The sequence below is a fragment of the Perognathus longimembris genome, chromosome 2 (genome assembly GCF_023159225.1).
Source record: "Perognathus longimembris pacificus isolate PPM17 chromosome 2, ASM2315922v1, whole genome shotgun sequence".
NCBI lineage: Eukaryota > Metazoa > Chordata > Mammalia > Rodentia > Heteromyidae > Perognathus > Perognathus longimembris.
This window is the reverse complement of record NC_063162.1, coordinates 40,637,208-40,659,437: the sequence shown is the minus strand read 5'-3', so window position 1 is coordinate 40,659,437 and position 22,230 is coordinate 40,637,208. Positions and strand designations below refer to the sequence as shown.

The window sequence follows — 22,230 nt, the reverse complement described above, 5'->3', positions numbered from 1 at the left end:
GAGTTCTTTTTTGCGGACACTCTCACTGATCGACTGATTGTGGGCTGTCACCTGTACATCTTTCCAGTGAGCTAAAGTCAAGTCCAGGGGAGTGGAAGGGACGTTCCCCATCATCCGTTTGTCAGTCAGGTACAGCGCAAGAAAGAAACACACAAAAATAATCACAGGCACAAAGACCAGACAACACTTACAGACAGACTTAGGGAGCCGTGGCTTACAGGTTCGGCTGTGTCTCTCCTGCCCCTGTGAGGGGGCAGACCACACAGTCTCACTGTGTCTCTCCTGCCCCTGTGCAGGAGCGGACCAGACAACCCCGAATATAGAGTGGACTGGACGGGCGCCCGATAGAAGGGCCTCCCGGTCCAGTCCTTCAGGTTCAGGGTGGTAGTGGGAAGCCTGAGCCCCCTGAGGGCTTGAGGTGTTCCCCAAGTCCTCCAGGACTGCCCATATGAGCGTGTCCACTCTGGCTGGTCCTTCACTCTACAGGTTCAGATTCAGGCGGCTGGCCTAAACAGAAAACAAAACTACAAATCACACAGACACACAGAATTAACAGTGCTGTTTTCTTACCTTCGGAGTCTGGGGTCTCGGGGGTCTCTGAGGCCATCCCGGACGAAACCCCAAATGTGGTGCCAAGTCGCAAGACCACCACCAAGAAGACCACTCAGACATTCCGAAATGCAATAGCAAGGCAAGACTTTATTCAAGCGGGGCCACGGCCTGGGCCTTGTCCTACCCACCGACACAGCGGAGGTTAGGAGCCAGCCTTGAGCTGTGATTATACAGAGCTTATAAAGGCAAAAGACAAAGTTACAGCAATCAGGTGTTTAAGCAAGCAAGATTACGGGCACAAATCTGATTGGCTCAGGGTTCGAGGTATTCTAGGGGCTGCTAGAGTTAAGCATTCCCAGTTGTTAAGAGTTCTCTACCGGCTGGGCCCTAATAAGCTTGTCCTGGGTTTGCTCACAGGGCCTGCTTATTTTCAGGTTCACGTGGTAAAGTGGGGTTCGCGTGGTAAAGTGGGGCCTGACTTCAAAGTCTGGCACTTCAGTATAAAGGATTAATGTTTATTGTATAAAGGGGTTCATTACATTTTTTTCCATACATGCTTGTAATTTTCTTTGATCGAATCTTCCCCATTGACTATTTCATAGCACAGGCTTAACATGATTTTAATTTTAACCTCTATCTGCAGCATGTTTTTAATATATATATATTTATATATATATATATATATTTGCATAGAAAAACAGCATTTGAGAATTAATGAATCATGATTAAGACATTTCAGGGCTGATATGGCCTAGTGGCAAGAGTGCTTGCTTTGTATACATGGAGCCCTGGGTTCCATTCCTTAACACCATATTTGGCAGAGTGCTAGTCTTGGGAAAAAAAACCCAGGGACAGTGCTCAGGCCGAGTCCAAGCCCCAGGATTGCCCCCACCCCCCCTGCATTTGAACTTAGCTTCTTGCTAAGGCGGGAGTTCTACTTGTTCTCCCAGCCAGTTTTTCTTTAGTTACTTTTTATTTAGTATCTTGTGTTTTTCTCACATAAGTCCTTGGACTGAAATCCTAACTACAAAGATTACAGAGGTTACAAGTGTGTACTACTATGTCCTGCTTGTTTTGTTAATAGAGGATCTTGCCTTGCCTGGGCTGGCCACTAATCATCATCTTTCTGATCTCTGCCTCCCCAGTAGCTGAGATTACAATATCAAGCTACTGTACCCTGCCTATATTTTTCCTTTCATAGGGAAATTTATATAACTAGTTAAGAGGTTTGTGAAAAAGAAAGCTTCCATCTAATGTACTTTAGTTCTCTGCTTTTGACTTCTTTAATCCTTATCTTATAACTTTGACTTATCATGAAAGAAATATGTGGATGTTTGAAGGCCAGTGCTGGTGAACAATCTATTATTCATTCCTTGGAAGGCAGACAAAGATAGACAATATACCTTTAGAATCACAGAACAAGGTACAGACACCAAAATTCTATCATTTCCTAGTTATATTTCTAGTCATAATGTGTCAAATTCAGCCCAGTGTTTGCCATATTCATGTAAATGAATATCTTTGCAAAAGGAATAACAATAAGCTAATGAAAAATGAGTAGTTCAAAATTTTATGTCATTGTTTTGAACGTTGTTTACATTTTCTTTTGCTTTCCCTATCCCAGTCTTTGGTACTGGAGCTTGAAACCAGGGCCTAGTACATACACGTTGAACAAATGCTCTACAATTAACCTCTAGGTCCAGCTTCTTTTCCAAAATTTTTTTTCTTACAGTAGTTTCTAATAAGGCATATGTTGCTAAACAAAACCTTCCTATTGATATAGCTAATTGAACAAAATATATAATTTCTGTAGAAAGAGGAAGTTTCAAGAAAGTGCTGCTATTCCTTCCCTATCAGAGTGACTTCCTTCAGGGAACTTTAAATTTTTTATATTGTTGTGTATATACACACACACACATACACACACACATACACACTTACAATTCCTGTCTATATTTTTTAAAGCCCTGTACAAATGGTATTTAATCTCATACAAATTTAAGGCATAGCAGAAATAAAAAGAAAGTGAGTATTCATAGCTAACTCTTAATTACAAATTTTTAATTTGTCTTCTTTATAAGTATATGATTTTTAGTAGCTTCTTAAAAGAGTTCATGTAAGTACATAGAAAACCATCATTGTTTCTTTTTCATGATCGTGCTCATTTTTTTGAGCTTCTAAAAAAGATATATGCTGTAATAGAAATAACTATATGAGAAGGGAGGAAGAAAAGTTCATCACAAACATACCTGTCATAAAAACAGATATTTAGTAAGGATTAAAATTATTGGGCTTTGGTGAATAGTGATTCTGTGTTTGTAATACCAGACACAAATCTGGAATTGGGTGTTTCAAGAAAACACTATAACATTGCTTTAGTAAAATTTAATAAAAATCTTTACTAAGATAGCAGATGTCAATAACTATTTTATAGGAAAAAACTGACATACAGAAGTTTGAACTTACGCAAAATCATACCAGTAAATAGATTGGGTTTATTGGTTGTGGGTTTTTTGTTTTGTTTTGCTTTTACTTTTTTTGTTAGGCCAAGTTTAGCCCCAAACATGGGATGTTCCCATTTCAGCCTCTAGTACTATTGCAGATCATCTTCTAGTACTGTTGCAGAAGTGTGCTACCACAAAGGAATTTTATTGTCAATTTTTACTGATGTGCTTTCACCTGGAAGGTATTTATAAGTTGTCTAATATTCTTAGAAATAAAACTCATTTTTAACTAGTTGATTGGATACAAATGGTTAAATTTTGACAGTCAGTTGGTTTTACTGATTATGTCTGTGCATAAAGTATTGGGATAGCTGGTATTGCGGCTTATAACAGTTTATTTCCTGTGAATATAATAGGTGTGTTCATGGGTTTTATGCAAATTAAGGTGAGGTTTGTTTTTTTAAAGAATGTATAGCTGTTATTGCTATATTAAAATAGCAATAGTATCCCTTAGAAAATATCGTTTATATTCTGTCTTTCATAGACTGTCAGCTGGACTGCAACAAGAGGATTAGAGTCTAGTAGAATTTTGGGTTATATTTTCTCTTAAAACTGATGGGGTAATGGGGCTGGGGATATGGCCTAGTGGCAAGAGCGCTTGCCTCATATACTTGAAGCCCTGGGTTCGATTCCCCAGCACCACATATACAGAAAATGGCCAGAAGTGGCGCTGTGACTCAAGTGGCAGAGTGCTAGCCTTGAGCACAAAGAAGCCAGGGACAGTGCTCAGGCCCTGAGTCCAAGGCCCAGGACTGGTTAAAAAAAAAAAAAAAATGATGGGGTAAGAGGTGCCGTATGTTTTGTTTTTGTTGCTTAGGGTTGAACCCAGGGTCTAACAATGAGCTACCCCCTCCCCCCCAAGCCCCTGTTAAATGGAAGGTACAGAAAAGGGATTGCTAGAAAGCTTTTTAACAAGAAGATTCATTGATGGACAGTTGTCTTCAAAAGGGTAGATTTACTTATTGTTTGATACTTTTGTATTTCCTTGTGCTTTAATAAAGCATTTTTATATATTTTCCAAGGAACATAAAAACTAATTAAAGCCTTTCTGTTGGTTTTCACTATATACAGGAGATATTCAGGAAAAATATTTGCTACAGTATTAGACAAAGAATACTTAGTGTCTTAAAACCATGGTAGATGAGAAAGGGCATCTTTACTTGGATACACTATATATCTGAAAAGTTAAGTATGGCTTGTTTTATTACAAGTCTTTCTACTTTTCAACAACCTTTTGTATTATTCAGATTGCTAGATTTGTTTTTACTTACCAGATTAAATTGCCTTGATTTAGCTCCTTTCTGTTTAGGTTTCCACAATCTAATTAGTTCACTTTGAGCAAATGGAGTCTTGATTTGTTGTTCTTGCCAGTCAGTAAGCTAGGTCTCTTGCAGTTTATCTCAAATATAAGAGCACTAACGTGTACTGAGAAAGAGTAGAGAATGTGAAAAGGTTCAGCGTGGGACTACAGATTGTGAGAAACCATGTGGCTGTGATTGTTTCTGTGTCTAGATCCACCTTATTAAAAATAGTGCTATCATCAATTATGTAATGTGTGTTTATGTGCATGATAGTATGAATTCATGTCTTTGTGTTCTCACTCAACTATTTTGCTTAAAGCTTGGGCTCTACCATTTGAGAAAAACCTCCAGTCTGGCATTTTACTAGTTAATTAGTGTTGGAGCCTTGCAGACTTTTCTGCCCAGATTGCCTCTGAACTTTGATCTTCTAAGTCTGAGTCTGCTGAGTAGCCCCTATTATAGGTATTTGTCACTAGTGCCCAGCTTTGGTAATATAATTTTAACTGGCTTAAAAAATGAGTTTTAGCAATAAAGATATTAGATGAACTGAGTAGAACTTAATTTGATGACATTCATATGAGGATAGTGAATAAGGCATTGTATGTGTGTGTGGAAAGAGAGATAATGTACATAAATACAGTCACTAAAATACCAGATATCCTTTGCCCCTGTCCTTGGATAACTGGATGGTCTTTGATTTGTATATTGTTTTAAATCACATGCACACAAAAATCTTTAAAAAGCTGCCTAGAATTAAGGCTATAACCTTATGGTTTAAAAAATTAGAACCCACATTGCCAAATTTAAATTTTTGAGTATAGTAACTTATTGTCAAGGATCAGATCTCACTGCATATTTATTCCTTATGCAGCTGCTAAGTGAAGTGTAACTTTTGAAAATGTGTTTGTACATGCTTTTAGGTCAAGGAACTTTCATAAGGTATTTAGAAAATATGAGTAGGAAAATAAGAAATATTAATGTTAGGAAAGTGTAATATGGACCTTTTGTTTCAATCTATAATTCTAGGACGACATAGACAGCCTAAACCCAGTTCTCAGGGACAACCCGCAACTTCATGAGGAAGTGAAAGTCTGGGTAAAGGAACAAAAAGTTCAGGAGATTTTTATGCAAGGTAACTATTTTGAAGTTATGCATTCCTTTTTTTTTCTTTTTTGAAATAGACAATATTTACTGTATTTTTCTTTGATTGTTCAGTGATATGTGATGTGAATAGAAAGCCCAACTTAATAATTACCAAAAATAATTGGTAGTTTGGAAAATAATTAACCAAAGCATAATAACTTTGATAGAAAGCTTATATTTGTACCAACTTATTAACTATTTGAGCTAAACACATGATATAAAATGAAACTAGCAGTACATTGTTTTGTGGATATGAAAGTTTACATTTAGGTGAGTCCTTCCTAAGGAGAAGGAACATTGGTTAGTATTGGGTTGCTTAAAATCGTAATTAATTGCCTTTGAGAAATGCTGCTGGTGTCTGATGAAAGTAGCCTATTTTAGTGCACTTATTCAGTAATTACCACCAAACTTAATTTTTTTTGTGAAGTTACAGGTTTGTCTACCACATGTGCCTTTCAGACTAGCAATCTTTTCCTACGGGTGGCAGTTGATGAGTTGTTATTCTATGTGTTTTTGTTTTTTTGTATTTTGAGACAGGTTCTCACAATGTACTCTGAGCTGGCCTCAAACTCCTGCCTCCTTCTTCTTTGGAGTGCTGTGACCCGTCCTAAACCCCCAAATACCAGTAAAGTCATACATTACATGCAAGACCTTTTGTGAAATTTAAAGGATTAAACTAAGACATTATGTCATTAATAGTTGACATGTTGCTACATTCTCATGTTTTTTTCTCAGTATTCAATATCCATGCTATCAAGATCAGGCATAATCTCAAAATTGTAATGTTTACTTTATAGTTATGTACAACTGTAAATCATCTAGATATTACTTAGCACAAATATGCTATGAGCTTTATTATGGAGAAATGCAAATATATACAAAAATAAACTATTTTAGTATATCTACCTTCTACTTACAACAAGTATCAAAATTTGGCTGTTCCTACTTTCTCTGCATCTCCTTTTGCTTCTACCAAATTAATGATACTGCTTTATTCTACTGATTTGTTAAACAAAGCTTCCATAATGCCACTGTGATAAAAATACAGTTACTATCAAATACTTTAAAGTCATGTTCAAATGACCTTTTGTAAATTTCTTTCTTTTTGTTTTTTTGCCAGTCCTGAGGCTTGGGACTCAGGGCCTGAGCACTGTCCCTGGCTTTTTTGCTCAAGGCTAGTACTCTACCTCTTCAGCCACAGCGCCACTTCTGGTCTTTTCTGTTTATGTGATGCTGAGGAATCAAACCCAGGGCTTCATGCATGCTAGGCAAGCACTGTACCACTAAGCCACATTCCCAACTCCTGTAAATTTCTTAAGTGAACTTAACAAGTTGTTTTTTTTTTTAATCAGAAAGCATGAAAATGTCCACATACTGTTATTAGGTATTGTGTCCCTGCTCTACATCCCCTCTTGTGGAAGAATATCAAGTTGCTATTTTTTAAAAAATGCTCTTCATTCCCTGTATCCTTAGAGAAGAAAGGATTAAGGTATTAATATTTCCTATCCATCTTAGATAAAATTATGTAAGACAGACTTCAGATTGTGCTAAATGTTGAATTGAATAAGCAAAATTACAGGGTTTTTAAATTGGTAATTAGAAATTGCTAGGTGGTGTCATTTTGTCAGTAATTCTAGATTATTTAGAAATGTAATATTGATCCTTACTCTTCTTAAATTAGAAAAGAATAGAATTTGAATACTAGATTATAGTTAGTAATAGTGTAAAAGCCAATCAAAGCTAGGCACTGATGGCTTACTCCTGTAATCGTAGCTACTCAGGGGATACTTTTTTCCCTTTTATTTTCAGTTCTTTTCATTTCATTTTTTGTTGGCTGGTGTGGAGGATACATACATAGGCAAACACTACCCCTGAGGTGTATATACCCAGTCCTCTATAGAATATTTTCTACAGGTGACTTGTTTTTTAGACTGATACAGACAAAGGCAATTTGTTTCTAAAGTAATAAGTGTTAAACCTTTTATTGGTTTTGAATCTGTTAGTAATGTCAGCTTAAGAGTGAAAATTCTGTTCCATATCTTTGACTTTAAAAAAATTCACTTAACCTGCTAATCTAAAAATTTGTCATTATTGTTGTTGTTTTTAATGAAAAGGGTGACAGTAAGATTGTGGGAGGATTAATTAAGCTAAGCACATGGAAATTTTGAAAGCTATATATTGCTGATATTAAATATTAATAATGCTATACAGTTTTATCCCTTCAAAGGTCTTGTTAAACTTTAGTATTTTGTATTTACCTATGGATTCAAAAAATCTTTATCTTCATTCTTCCTAAATACTTAATCCAAAAGTTAATCTATATCCTTTAAAAATGTGAATTTAATACAAATGTATACTGTATTCCATTAAAAAACACATCTTTTAGTATGGTTATAAATCACATAGTAATCTTTGTTTTCAGAGGTCTGTCCTTTCTTCCTCCCTTTCTCCCTTCTCTGTCCTTACTGTCTCCTCCTTCCTTCTTTCCTCCTCCCTCCCTCCTTCCCTTGAGATGGAGTCTTGGTATGTAGCCTAGGTTGGCCTTGAAGTGGAGAGACCACCCTATTTCAGTTTTCTGAGTGACTTACCACCTTTTAGTAGCTTTTTCCTAGCAATTAATAGAGGAATCATTGCTATTGCTTACTTCTGGTAATAATACTTCTGGCAACTAAAAGACTCAAGTTACTTGTCCATTTCTGCCATGTAGTCAGTCATCTATACAAACTTTGTTGAGTGACTTTTTAACCTCACTACATAAGTCAGTAGAGTTTTATATTTGGTTGTTTCCTCTTACTCACGATTCCATTCTTAACATTTTATTTTCGAGTTAGAAAGTGTTCCTATTAGTATATAATAATCACTCTAGAATAATCAGTTCTGAAAGATTGTCTTCTAAACCATGTTGTGGAAAGCAGATTTTTATTCATCTTTGACATAGCTTTATTTTTCTAAGAGAAAATTTGTCCATTTACGATGTCTCTGTTTTTTGTGTCTTAAAAGGTCCTTATTCTTTAAATGGATACAGAGTGAGAGTGTATAGACAAGACTCTGCCACCCAGTGGTTTACTGGCATAATTACTCATCATGATCTCTTCACTCGCACCATGGTCGTTATGAATGATCAGGTAAATAGTTTGACTGTTATTGTTTCTGAAGACCAAACCCAAAGCTCTGAACATGTTAACCCTATTTTAGACAAGCTAAATGCAGGTTCATATCTTCACTCTACCCACTGAAGTAGTATTGTTTAGAAGAACGTTTTACAGTGTACATCACTAAGCTAAAAACTTAAGAGCATTAACAATTTGATAGTAAATTTCACCTCTAGGATTTTTAATTATATGAGCCTAATAAGTTTTTATCATATCTGATATTACATAGGTGGTTATTTCAGGTAAAAGGGTATTGGCATTGGTAAATGAAATATATTTTATTAGTGATCAAATCAATATCTGAAATGAGGGCATAAAATGTATAATTTGATTAGCCATTTTTTTTCAGTCTTTAGGTTAAAATTCCTCCCCAAGTCAGCTTTGTTTTCTTTCTACAATGGTAAAAATGTTTACTAAATGGTCTTTTTTTCACTAATGAAAGTAAACAGACATCTAGTCTCACATGTAACTTCATTGTTGTTATGCTCAGATTTTATGGCAACTGGAAAAGAAGGTTTAAAAGAATAGTTTTGTTTTGGTGATTTAAATCAATTATGTAGCCTGATTGGTAGTAAAATTAGGTATCCCAAACTGATGCAAGTATTTCTGCTAAGCAAATGAAATGTACCAAATTTCATATTAGTTAGCACTTGGGTCAATTTTTATTTTTGTTTTGTGTCATGGATTAGGTACTAGAGCCACAGAATGTCGATCCTTCTATGGTTCAAATGACCTTTCTAGATGATGTTGTTCATTCCTTGTTAAAAGGTGAAAATATTGGCATTACATCACGACGCAGGTCTCGTGCCAATCAGAATATCAACACTGTTCATGTATGTATATTTTGCTAATGAATTTTCAAAAAGTAATTTTCCTTAGTCATTTTCAAGTCACATTGTAAATAATCATTGTTGACTTTTTAGGGTCATTATACGCGTGCTCAAGCAAATAGTCCCAGACCAGCAATGAACTCCCAAGCTGCTGTACCAAAGCAGAATACACACCAGCAACAAAGAAACATCCGTCCAAATAAGAGGAAAGGCTCAGACAGCAGTATACCAGATGAAGAGAAGATGAAAGAGGACAAGTGTGATTACATATCACGAGGAGGTAGTATCCACAGCTCTTTTTTTTTTTTTAAGAGAATGAAAACAAAACTAGGCTTAAAAATTTGCTTACTTTGTATTGAATTGGAAAAACAAGTGTTTTCTTATTTTAATATTACAGAAACCCCTAAAAATAAAAAGATGAATAAAAGAAGGAAGCCTGAAGAGGAAGAAAAGAAACTAAATATGAAAAGGCTGCGGACTGACAATATTTCGGACTTTTCTGAGAGCAGTGACTCAGAAAGTTCAAATAAGAAAATAATTGATAACTCCTCTGAGCAAAAGCCAGAGAATGAATTGAAAAATAAAAATACTTCAAAGATAAATGGAGAAGAAGGGAAAAATGAGAAGGCAGTAGAGGAGACACTAGATATCCGGCCCCCTTGGGATCAAATACAGGAAGATAAACATGATGGAGAGAAGAGGAAATCTGTGGATACTCATCTTCAAGAAAAAATGAGTGTGCATTCATCAGAACAGGCCACACTTCCTGATCATAATTCTAACGATTTGGGTCTTAAAGAATGCAGTATGGAAAATACACATACAGTGGATTTATTACCAAAGGAGAAGTTTGTATCCAGACCACCCACACCAAAATGTGTTATCGATATTACAAATGATGCTAATTCAGAAAGGGTGGCTCAGGAAAACACAAGTACCTTTGGCCTCCAGACATCTGACAACGTAGATCCTTGTGTTAGTGATTCAAAACATACAATTTCAAATGTAAAATACTTAGAAGCAGCCAAACAAGATCCTGAGCAGATCTGGGTCAGTGATGTAGGCAAAGTGGATTTAACACCGTCAGGTGTTACAAATGCTTCTTCAGGAACTGATCGCCTAGATATGGAAAAAGACAAAAATAAATATGTCTCTTACATGTCTTCTTTAAGTACAACTGCTATCACAGAGGATAAATCGCTTAAGCGAAGTCCACCCCCAGAGACCATAAGATCCAAACTAAACACTTCAGTAGATGGTCACAAGACAAGACCCAATTCCTCACCTGAGGTTGTAAAACCCAAAATTCCACATTCTCCTGATCCTATAAAGTCTAAGACGACATACACAAACAGTCAAGCTACTGGTGAAAGAAGATTGGCAAATAAGATAGAACATGAGTTATCAAGATGCAGTTTTCATCCAGTTCCTCCTCGAGGCAGTACATTGGAATCTACCAAGAGCCCTCTGATCATTGATAAAAATGAGCATTTCACAGTTTATAGAGATCCTGCTCTTATTGGGTCAGAAACAGGAGCTAATCACATTTCACCTTTCTTAAGCCAGCATCCTTTTTCTCTTCATTCCTCATCTCATAGAACCTGTTTAAATCCTGGTACCCATCATCCTGCCTTAACTCCTGCACCTCACTTACTAGCTGGGTCATCTAGTCAAACTCCAATACCTAACATTAACACTCACCCTCTGACTAGTGGTCCACACCATTCTATTCATCACCCTCATTTACTTCCCACTGTGTTACCTGGAGTGCCTGCTGCCTCCTTACTTGGCGGCCATCCTCGCCTAGAAAGTGCTCATGCCAGCAGCTTGAGTCACTTAGCACTAGCACACCAGCAACAGCAACAGTTGTTACAGCACCAGTCACCTCATCTCCTTGGACAAGCCCATCCTTCTGCTACTTACAATCAGCTTGGACTTTACCCAATTATTTGGCAGTATCCAAATGGAACACATGCATACTCAGGACTTGGTCTGCCTTCTTCTAAATGGGTTCACTCAGAAAATGCAGTTAATGCGGAAGCTTCATTAAGGAGGGTAAGTGATGCTGTATTGTACCATATATTGATACATGTTTGTTAATTACCATGTATAAATGTTTTTTGATAATACCATTTTTCCAGATGTGTAATAATCTCAGATGTTTTCTGAAAAGCCTCTTTATAGAAAAAAAGTTCAAGAAGTAAAGCTTAGCTGGCCCAAATAACTCACATCTGTAAATCTCAGCTGCTAACAGTGTTCCACCTCAAGGCTATAGGATGGGAGGATCATAATCCCAGGGTGAATGAAATAAAAGCAAAAAAGAGCTAAGGGCATATATGGCTCAGTTAATAGAATGCCTGCCTGCTAAGGATAACTCTTGAGTTTAAAGTGTGTGACTCATAGGTGCAATCATAACTACTCAGGAGGCTAAGATCTAAGGATCCCAAATACTAGAGCACCAGCCTTACTCAAGGTCATGTTTTCAGTAGTTGGGAGTGAAAATTTATAAAACAATTGTGTTGGTCTTCTTGTTTACTATATAAATAATATTTTTACAAATAGCATTAGTAAATGCCAGTAAGGATAGTGTTCATCATGCCAGAAGTTTGCCAGTGTAGCTATGATATTTTGAACAGGAATGGACTGATAAATTGCATAGAGTGAGGCTGTGAGTTCGAAGTTGTGATATGAAGGGTCCCTTGTAGTTGGTAATGCAAGATAGAGTTCTGATCATTTTGATGATGCTTTTTATGATTTATTCCCTCATCTTATATCAGCTCCTCTTAGCCCCACCATTATAAGGCTTTGTCCTTCTGAAATGTGATTAACAGTGATCTGCAACTGCATTGGTATAGTTGTAGACTTGTGCTCCTATTAATTACTTTCTATTTCCCATTCTGTTTTTGTTGTATTTGTTTGCTTGTTTTTAGTACTGGAGTCTGAACTTATGGGTTGTAAGGTAGATTGTTACCACAGATCCCATGACTCTGCCTCTTTCCTTTTTGTTTGAGATACGGTCTCATTAGGTAGCCCAAGTTGGCCTGGAGCTCCCTAAGTAGCCCAAACTGTCCTCAAACTTCTGATCATCTTGCCTCATTCTCCCAACTGCTAGGATTAGACATATATCCTGAAGCCTGACTTTACTGGTTGAGATTTGGTCACCTTTTTGTTCTTGAATTGGTTGGCCTTTCACGATGATTCCTTTCTCCATATTCACCTCCCAAATAGTTATTACAAGCATGTACCACCACCTCTTTGTGCTCCATTATCTTATCATTTTATCCTCCCTTCCCCCTTTCTGTTGGTGGCAGTGGTGGTATGATAGTTTGAACTCAGGTTCTTGTGCTTGCTTCACAGTTTTTCTACCATTTGAGCCATTCCACCAGCCCTTCTATTACTATTTTTGATGTTGTCATTGATTTTGTGATCATAAAGTCATACTAGAATGTGAACATTACATGGAATTTTAAGTCAAGGAAATAACACTAATCACATTCTTCTGTGACCCAAGTATGTGACACTTTGACCCTTCATTCTTATCTATCCTGAATATAGTTGTAAATACAGAAAGATAGGCTGAAAGAACACAGAAATGCAAGAGCTGATAAGTAGCTTTAGTGTTCTTTCATAAGTTCCAAACATTAGTAGATCTGAATACCTGTTAGAAACAACTTGAAAGGAATATTATCAGTGAGATAAGTGTCTCTCTAGCTTCCATGCTTATAAGAGTATAAAATTTAGCTGGCTGCTGGGCAGTCATTCCTGTAATTCGAGCAACTCACTAGGCTGAGATCTGAGAAGATTCTAAGCCAGCTTGAGCAGACAGATCCAAGAGACTCTCCAATTAACCAGCAAAATCCAGAACTGGAGTTGTGGCTCAAGTGGTACAGTGCCCACCTTGAATGAAAAAGCTGAGTACGTGCTTGAGACTTGAGTTCAAGCTCCATTCAATATCAGTACAAGAAAAAAAGTGTTTTGTTAGCTGGTTATAAAAACACAAAACTAAACACAGGCACGAGCTTTTCATTTACCTTCATATTTGTGACTAAAATGAGAACAAAACAAGTATAGACAATTGATAATTTTGAATAGTCTTTGTAGTGCAAAAACTTTTACCATGATTGATAGCAACTTAACACTTTTGTGTCATATATTTAAATTGTCACATGTGGGGCTGGGAATATGGCCTAGTGGCAAGAGTGCTTGCCTCGTATACATGAGGCCCTGGGTTCGATTCCTCAGCACCACATATATAGAAAATGGCCAGAAGTGGCGCTGTGGCTCAAGTGGCAGAGTGCGAGCCTTGAACAAAAAGAAGCCAGGGACAGTGCTCAGGCCCTGAGTTCACAGCCTAGGACTGGCCAAAATAAATAAATAAATTGTCACATGTGTAATTATATAGTTTTTCCTTTTATGTGAGATTTATAGCTTTGGGACTTTGTTTATTCATATCTTGGTGCTGGTACTAGGTTTTTGGCACAGGGCCTTATGCCCTCACTTAGCTTTCCTTGCTAATGACTGGCACTCTACTACTCAAGCCAGACGCTTTAGCCTGTTCGCTGGATAGTTGGAGATGAAGTCTCAGACTTTGCTGCCTTGGCTAGTCTAGAATCTTGATCCTCCAAGTCTGATCCTGTTTTGTTTCTTTTGAGACTGGTTATTGATAACTTTTGCATTGTTTCTCGAAAACAGATTAAAAGTTCTGATTAGTGTTGTACATGATATAGAGAAATTTGATTAATGTTGATTAAATAATTGAAATTTTTAACCTGATTCATTGAGGAAAAAACCATAACTTTCATAAATACATTGTTATAAAAATTCTTCTGTGACACCAAGTTTAGCTTTTTCGGGTAACTAACTTCTAGACTTCTTTAAAATAGAATTCTCCCAGTCATTGGTTACATCAACCTACTCCTGTGACTTCAGCAGATGGTATCGGCTTACTTAGTCACATTCCTGTAAGACCATCCAGTGCAGAGCCTCATCGACCTCTTAAAATTACAGTGCATTCCAGTCCACCATTGACAAAAACTCTAATAGATCACCATAAAGAGTAAGTCCAGTAATGCTTCAGACTTAAAAATACCCTGTGTTTCATAATTTTACTTAATTAAATGTGTAAAACTAGATTTTGAAGAGGTTCTTTTTTTATATTTATATACCTTCTAATTTGCTTGATTACATTAGAATATTTTCATGCAAAGATACATTTTGCTTTTTTAGCAGAATAATAATGCATATAAACTGTCTTTGTATACATTTTCCAGAAAAGAGGATTGCAGAAATCTTTGTGTTTTTTGTTTATAGAGAACTAGAGAGGAAAACGTTTATGGAACCATTACGGTCTGTCTCATCCACATCTGCAAAAAATGACCTAGATCTTAATAGGTCACAAACTGGAAAAGATTGTCACTTGCATAGACATTTTGTGGATCCAGCATTAAATCAGTTACAGAGACCATCCCATGAAACAGGAGAGAGATTAAACAAATACAAAGAAGAGCATCGTCGAATTCTTCAAGAAAGTATTGATGTTGCTCCATTTACAACTAAAATCAAGGGGCTTGAGACTGAGAGAGATTATTCCAGACTACCATCATCATCTTCGAGTCCTAAAAGCCATGCCATCAAACAAGATAAAGATGTAGATCGCTCAGTATCAGAGCTTTATAAAATGAAGCACTCTGTGCCTCAGAGTTTGCCCCAAAGTAATTATTTCACTACATTGTCCAATAGTGTGGTGAACGAGCCACCAAGATCATACCCATCTAAAGAAGTTTCAAATCTTTACACTGAAAAGCAGAGTAATACGCTTGCTGTAGCAGCTAATCCTCAAACTCTGACTTCATTTATATCATCTCTTTCAAAGCCCCCACCTTTGATTAAACACCAGCCAGAAAATGAAAGCTTACTAGGCAAGATAACAGACCATGTACCCCATCAGATTACATCTCATTCAGTAACAGCTTTTAGAAATGATTGTAGGAGTCCTACCCACTTGACAGTTTCTTCTACAAATACACTCCGCAGTATGCCTGCTTTACATAGAGCACCAGTATTTCACCCACCAATTCATCACAGTTTGGAAAGAAAAGAAAGCAGCTACAGTAGCCTTTCTCCTCCCACTTTAACTCCAGTGATGCCAGTTAATGCTGGTGGGAAAGTTCAAGAATCACAGAAGCCTCCAACTCTAATTCCTGAGCCAAAAGACTCTCAGGGAAATTTTAAGAGTTCTGAACAGACATTTACAGAAATGTGGAGATCTAATAATAACCTCAGCAAAGAGAAAGCTGAATGGCATATGGAGAAAAATACTGGAAAGACACAGGCTGCTGTGGCATCTGTCATTGTACGTCCACCTTCTAGTTCAAAAATTGATAGCGTACCAATCCTTCCATTAGTTTCCAAAGATCGAGTTAGTGAAAAATCATCAATAAGGGCAAATAAAATAGATTGTGTCAAACCATCAGAAACTGGAAGAATAATTCTACCAAATGTGAATTTGGACAATGTTCGGGCAAACTCTGAAAAATACTATGAAGCTGTCTCCCAGGGCAGTGTTCCCACTTCAGTCATGTCTACTCTGAATACAGTATGTAATACCAAAACAGATGTATTCATATCTCCTGTCACTACCACCAGTGCTTCCAGCCAGGGTAGTTCAGAACTCATTTCCTCTGTATCAAATACCCTTTTGGCCTCTACATCTTTAGAGTGTACTTCAAAAAGTGTTAGTCAGCCAGTGGGACAAACACAAGAATGCAGAGTCAGCACCACAGTTCCAGTTACCCTAGCCAGTAATAAAATAGGAAGTGCTATTCAGCCTAGCTCGGGCTTCTCAGGCACAACTGATTTTATCCATTTGAAAAAGCACAAAGCGGCATTGGCTGCAGCTCAGTATAAAAATAGTAATGTCAATGAGACTGAACTTAATCCTGTGAAAAATCAGACAGCTTCAGCCACTCTTCCCCTGGATAGCACTGTAATCTGTAGTACAAGTAACAAAGCAAACTCTGTAGGAAATGGGCAGTTGTCCCAGACAAGCCAAACAAACTATCATACTAAACTGAAAAAGGCTTGGCTTACTAGACATTCAGAAGAAGATAAAAATACTAATAAAATAGAAAATTCAGGGACTTCTGTATCAGAAATTATTAAGCCATGCTCTGTCAATTTAATAGCCTCTACATCTAATGATATTCATAATAGTGCAGATAGTAAAGTCATAGTTGATAAATATGTAAGGGATGATAAAGCCAATAGAAGAAAAGGTAAAAGGACTTATGAGTCTGGCTCTGAAAGTGGAGACACAGATGAAAGTGAAAGCAAGTCAGAACAAAGGACTAAAAGGCAACCTAAGCCAACTTACAAAAAGAAGCAAAATGATTTGCAGAAGAAGAAAGGTGAAGTAGAGGAGGATTTAAAACCCAATGGAATTCTCAGCAGGAGTGCCAAAGAAAAAAGTAAATTGAAGTTACAGAACAACAGTAGTAGTGGTAAGTAAATAACTTTCTTTTAGGAAAAATTTTCTAGCAGTAATGGTGTGGTTCTGTATTTGTACTTGCATTGAAAGGGATCTCTGGTCTTTATACCTCATTTCTACATTTCTAAAAGAGTATACGAGATTTAAATTTTAGAGATTTGTAGAAATACATGTTTACCAAATATTCATTGTTCCAGGTAATATGTGTGAACCAGTGTGTTACTTGGGGAGTGGCTCATAATTTTGATAGTTTTTGTTCTACAGTACTGGGGGTTGAAGCTAGGACCTTGTGTATGATAAGCAAGTGCTGTGTCTCTTGAGCCACACATGTTCCTATCCACTTTTTTGTAAATTTTTGTTTCTGAGATAGGATCTCATTAACTTTGCCCAGAATGGCCTCAAATCAGAGATCTTTCTGTCTGCTTTCCAAGTAAGATGTAATTACAGGCATGAACCTTTATACCTGTGTGTGTCTGTCCCCATCCCCATCTGTATGTGTCTGTATCTGTATCTGTGTCTGTGTCTGTGTCTGTGTCCTGGGGTTTGAAATGAGCATTATCCTGGACTATTTGGCTCAAGGCTGGTGCTCTGAATCACACTAGCTTTTTTAGTGCTGAATTGTTGATAAAAGTCAAGACTTTCCTGTCTGGGGTGGCTTTGAAACAATGCTCAGGTCTCACTCAGCCTCCTGAGTAGGACTACATTACATACACCTGGCTGATTTGATCACTTATAAGACTTTGAGTTTTAGTTAGTTTTGCTGGGGCCTCAAACTTGCTAAGGCAGATGCTCTACCACTGAACCATACCCCCTAGCCCTTTTTCCTTTTAGCTATTTTTTTAAATAGGGTCACATATTTGTTCAGGGTTGGTCTTGGACTGTTGGTCTTGGACTGTGATCTCCTTATCTATACCTCCTATATACCTTGGACTGTAGGTATGTTCACTAGGACTAGTGTTTTCCTTTCCTTTTCCTTTTCTTTTCCTTTCCTTTTTCCTTTTTCCTTTTTCCTTTCCTGAGATGGAGTCTTGCTAATTTTCCTCCAGGCTAGCCTCAGACTGTAGTCCCCTTAATCCTTACGTCCTGTAATTCTAGCTAGGATTACAGATGTTTAACATTGGCCTTTAAGAATTGCTAAAATGCAGTTTGAATTATCACACTTAAAAATGGATCTCTAATTTTAGCTAAAACAATTTTAGTTAGAAAAAAATCCTAATTTAGGCATATTACTACAAGAAAATTAGTTAAGACTGATATAAATTTAGCCATATCTTGTTCTTATCAGCTGACAAAATTGTACAATTTTTGTAATTAATAGTGTTGCTCAGATTGTCATTAACAGTGATTATAAGTTAAATAAAGAGGAAAGAATTGTGTGGTGGTCTCTTAAGTTGTAGCCCCTGTACTGGTACTTACTTTCAAAAGTCTCTTGAGTTCAAGCCCCAGTAAAGAGAGGAGACACACACATATATACACACTGCATTACTACCTTTTTATGATTATATCAAAGAGAAAGGTAATAGAATAAGAAAAATTTAACTTCTAAAGTCTTATTTTTTAGTTATAAGTGTACAGTACATAGTTCTGCCAACTGGAAAATTTACTAAAAATCTACATTTCCAAGAGGCTTCACGGTATGGTAGCACAGGCCTGTAGGCTAAAGCCAAGAGGAAGGCTTGGTGGAGATTAGCTTTAAAAAAAAAAGATTGCATTTTAAGCTTATTTACATGACAATATGGTTCCTCTATTTGCTAATACTAGTTAGCAAGTAAACACTTATTACTGTGAACTTTTAAAATTATACTTTAAAAATATAGCCACAATTATACAGTTGATTTTTATCTCAATGAGTATCTCTACAAACCAATCTTGCTAATGATTTCTTCCTAATTTTGCAGCTGGCATTCCTCGTTCAGTATTAAAAGATTGGCGAAAGGTCAAGAAGCTGAAGCAAACTGGAGAATCATTTTTACAGGATGACTCCTGTTGTGAGATAGGGCCTAACCTACAGAAGTGCCGAGAATGCAGACTTATTCGCACTAAAAAAGGAGAAGAACCAACTCATTCACCAGTATTTTGTAGATTTTATTACTTTAGACGGTAAGTGGAAAAGATGAAATTTGATAGAAATTATTTTTAATCTGTTGATTATACTGATACTCTGAGGGTATGGGATTAAGTTTTGAGTTTTCATGCTTCTGAAACATTACAAAAAAATCAGTGAATTTTGTCCTCATTTAAAAATTTTTTTTATTATCAAACATGTACAGAGAGGTTATAGTTTCATACCTTTGTGCTCATTTTTAACTGCAGCTAACATTGGAGTTTAAGTACATATTCACATTGATGATATTCCATAATCTTTCTTTACTGAGTGATTTTATTCTCTGTTAATGAGAAAATGTTTTGTTTTTTACTTGTAAAAAATGATACAGACAATAACAGTTTATTCCTAGTTTAAGAATTTCATAAATCAGGGGCTGGGGATGTGGCTTAGTGGTACAGTGCTTGCCTTGCATGTATGAAGCCCTAGGCTTAATTCCTCAGCACCTCATAATCAGAAAGTGCTGGAAGTAGTGCTGTGGCTCAAGCGGTAGAGTGCTAGCCTTGAGCAGAAAGGAAGCCAAGGACAGTGCTCAGGCCCGGAGTTCAAGCCCCAGGACTGGGGGTGGGGGAAGGGGAGGGAGAGGCTTTCATTTCAAAACAGTGTAGCATATGCATCTACTTTAGAAATCACAAGTCATCCATAGATCTAGATAAACAACCTAAACAATTAAACTGAAGTCATGTTGGCATATTGGAATAGCTGTACTTTTGCTAATTTTAAACATGAGTTAAAAAATCACAAGGTTTATCAGTGTCACTTCTTGTTTGACTAATTTATAGTAAAAATTTTAAAACCAAGTTATTATATACTAATCTAATATCAGTATTAGTAACTGCTGTAATCCTAAAAACATGATAATTGAGTAATGAGAGTTCAAATAAAGAAGAGCAAGGATCACCCAGTAATTAGAAATTAATAAGCTCACATTCTCATGTTATTCTGGTTTTGAATATTGTCTGAACTTAGTTCATATGTCTCTTTATTATACACCTAAGCCTCCCATCTGAAAAAATAAATGGTAAAAGTCCCTACTTCAGAGAGACTTGACAAAGTAGTAGGTAGAGTCCTTACTATAGTTACCATGCACATTAAAAAAAAAAAGCTGTATGTTAGTTACAGTTATTTTCCTAATTTTTTGCTTCAGAAAACTAGATGATACGTTACTGTAGCAAATTATGCAAGAAGAAATAAAAAAGGAATGTAGTTTTGAGAGAATGAAAAACTTTAGGAAGAGTTTAAAGGAAAGGTATTTTCAGCTTATAGAAAATAATAAAACTGGACTGGGAATGTGGCTTAGCGGTAGAGTGCTTGCCTAGCACACACGAAGCTCTGGGTTCGATTCCCCAGCCCCACATACACAGAAAAGGTCATAAGTGGCACTGTGGCTCAAGGGGTAGAGTGCTAGCCTTGAGGCAAAAAGAAGCTAGGGACAGTGGTCAGGCCCTGAGTCCAAGCCCCAGGATTGGCAAAAAAAAAAAAAAAAGGAAGAAAAGAAAATAAAACTGAAAATTAATGAATTATGATAGAAGAAAATTTAGTTTTAAATTCTCTTTTAAAGATAAGGGGTACAAGCTGGATATGGGTGGGTCATGCCTGTAATCCTAGCTATTTAGAGCTACTTAGCTCTAAGGATCCATATTCAGATCCAGCCCAGGCAGGAAAGTGTATGAGACTCTTTATTGCCAGTTAACCCCCAAAGAACCCAAAGTGGAGCTGTGGCTCAAGTGGTAGAGTGCAAGCTAGCCTTGAGCAAAAAGATGCTCAAGGACAGTGCCCAGGTCCAGAGTTAAAGCCACAGGATTAGCACAATAAAAAGCAAGAAGATAAGGGTAAGATAATAGAAGTGTGAAGAGTTTAGATATAAAGTGTTGATATTATTGTACCTTTGAAAAATACAGAATAATTTGTAATGAATTTCAGAATTCTCATTTTATTTGTTCTCATTTGAGAATAAAATGTATAGTTAAGGAATAACCTCCAACCCATTAAAGGAATGACAAAACTTGCTTTCATTTTTCCTAAATGACTTTAGACAGAGTAGTTAACATCATTTGCTATCAGAAGTAAAAACAAACATAATGTGTTTCTTCGAGAGCAGGCAATAAGAACTTTGAAGTGTGGGCTTTTTGCTTCCAGAATAGGCATTCTACAGTTGAACCACAGCCCCTAACTGTTAACTGTGTTCTTAGTAATATTAAATACTCTCTTCTTTTAAAACTTTAGTGAAGTTTCACATAAATGCACTTACACTATTTAAAAAACCATGCTAAGGGCTGGGAATGTGCCTTAATGGTACAGTGTTTGCCTAGCATGCATGAAGCCCTGGGTTTGATTTCTCAGTACCACAGTTTTAACCAAAAATTCTCAATTAAGGTTAAATGTAAAATAATTGCATTCTAGGTAACATTGGCGTTGCTTTTTTAATTCCTATACCCTTCAAACACTTAAAATGGTTTCCAGTGGTTTCATTTTATTGGAGTTAGTTATGCATGGAAGAATCCTTTTTGTTTGGTGCATGTTAGGCAACCACTGATCTACATTCCTAGACCTTCTTGAATTAACATAAAATTGGTGCCGATTATTATGTCTATTATGTAATGCAAATTAAATTTATAATTTGCTCAATTGCACACATATGATGTATTGTTTTGTGTTTAATGTACAACTTGTTTATTATACAAAAGACCATAAAATTAATCATAGTATCTGACATAATTGTTTTAATGTTTCAGATTGTCATTTAGTAAAAATGGAGTGGTTAGAATTGATGGCTTCTCTTCTCCTGACCAGTATGATGATGAAGCAATGAGTTTATGGACACATGAAAATTATGAAGATGATGAATTGGACATAGAAACTTCTAAATATATCTTGGATATGATAGGCGATAAGTTCTGTCAGTTAGTAACATCTGAAAAAACAGCTTTGTCCTGGGTGAAAAAGGATGGTAAGAGGAAGTAAAACATTCCCGATACAGATTTCATTTTCAGAATTTCTCTGTAAAATTTCCTAATCTAGTCAGATACTGATTTTTAATTATAATGCATGTGCTTTTCTAAGTACTTAAAGCACAGATTTTTAAAAATTGAATTAGTCATTTATGAAAACATTTTCCAACTTATGGCACTATAACAAATTAGTGTAATAAAAATTAC

General features: G+C 36.4%; 1 protein-coding gene across 4 annotated transcripts in view; it reads left to right on the top strand.

Annotated features, from left to right (window-relative positions):
* Window positions 1–22,230, top strand: part of Jmjd1c (jumonji domain containing 1C) — a 172,889-nt gene that overhangs the window by 113,570 nt on the left and 37,089 nt on the right. For 3 of the 4 annotated variants that reach the window (XM_048338856.1, XM_048338857.1, XM_048338858.1), the window contains 9 exons: window positions 5,384–5,489; window positions 8,501–8,625; window positions 9,342–9,485; window positions 9,576–9,762; window positions 9,880–11,537; window positions 14,366–14,538; window positions 14,793–16,981; window positions 18,867–19,068; window positions 21,808–22,022. In XM_048338856.1, the coding sequence (XP_048194813.1) occupies window positions 5,384–5,489; window positions 8,501–8,625; window positions 9,342–9,485; window positions 9,576–9,762; window positions 9,880–11,537; window positions 14,366–14,538; window positions 14,793–16,981; window positions 18,867–19,068; window positions 21,808–22,022 (4,999 nt within the window). The remainder of the gene's footprint in view (window positions 1–5,383; window positions 5,490–8,500; window positions 8,626–9,341; window positions 9,486–9,575; window positions 9,763–9,879; window positions 11,538–14,365; window positions 14,539–14,792; window positions 16,982–18,866; window positions 19,069–21,807; window positions 22,023–22,230) is intronic. The other variant, XM_048338859.1, reaches the window with a different exon arrangement.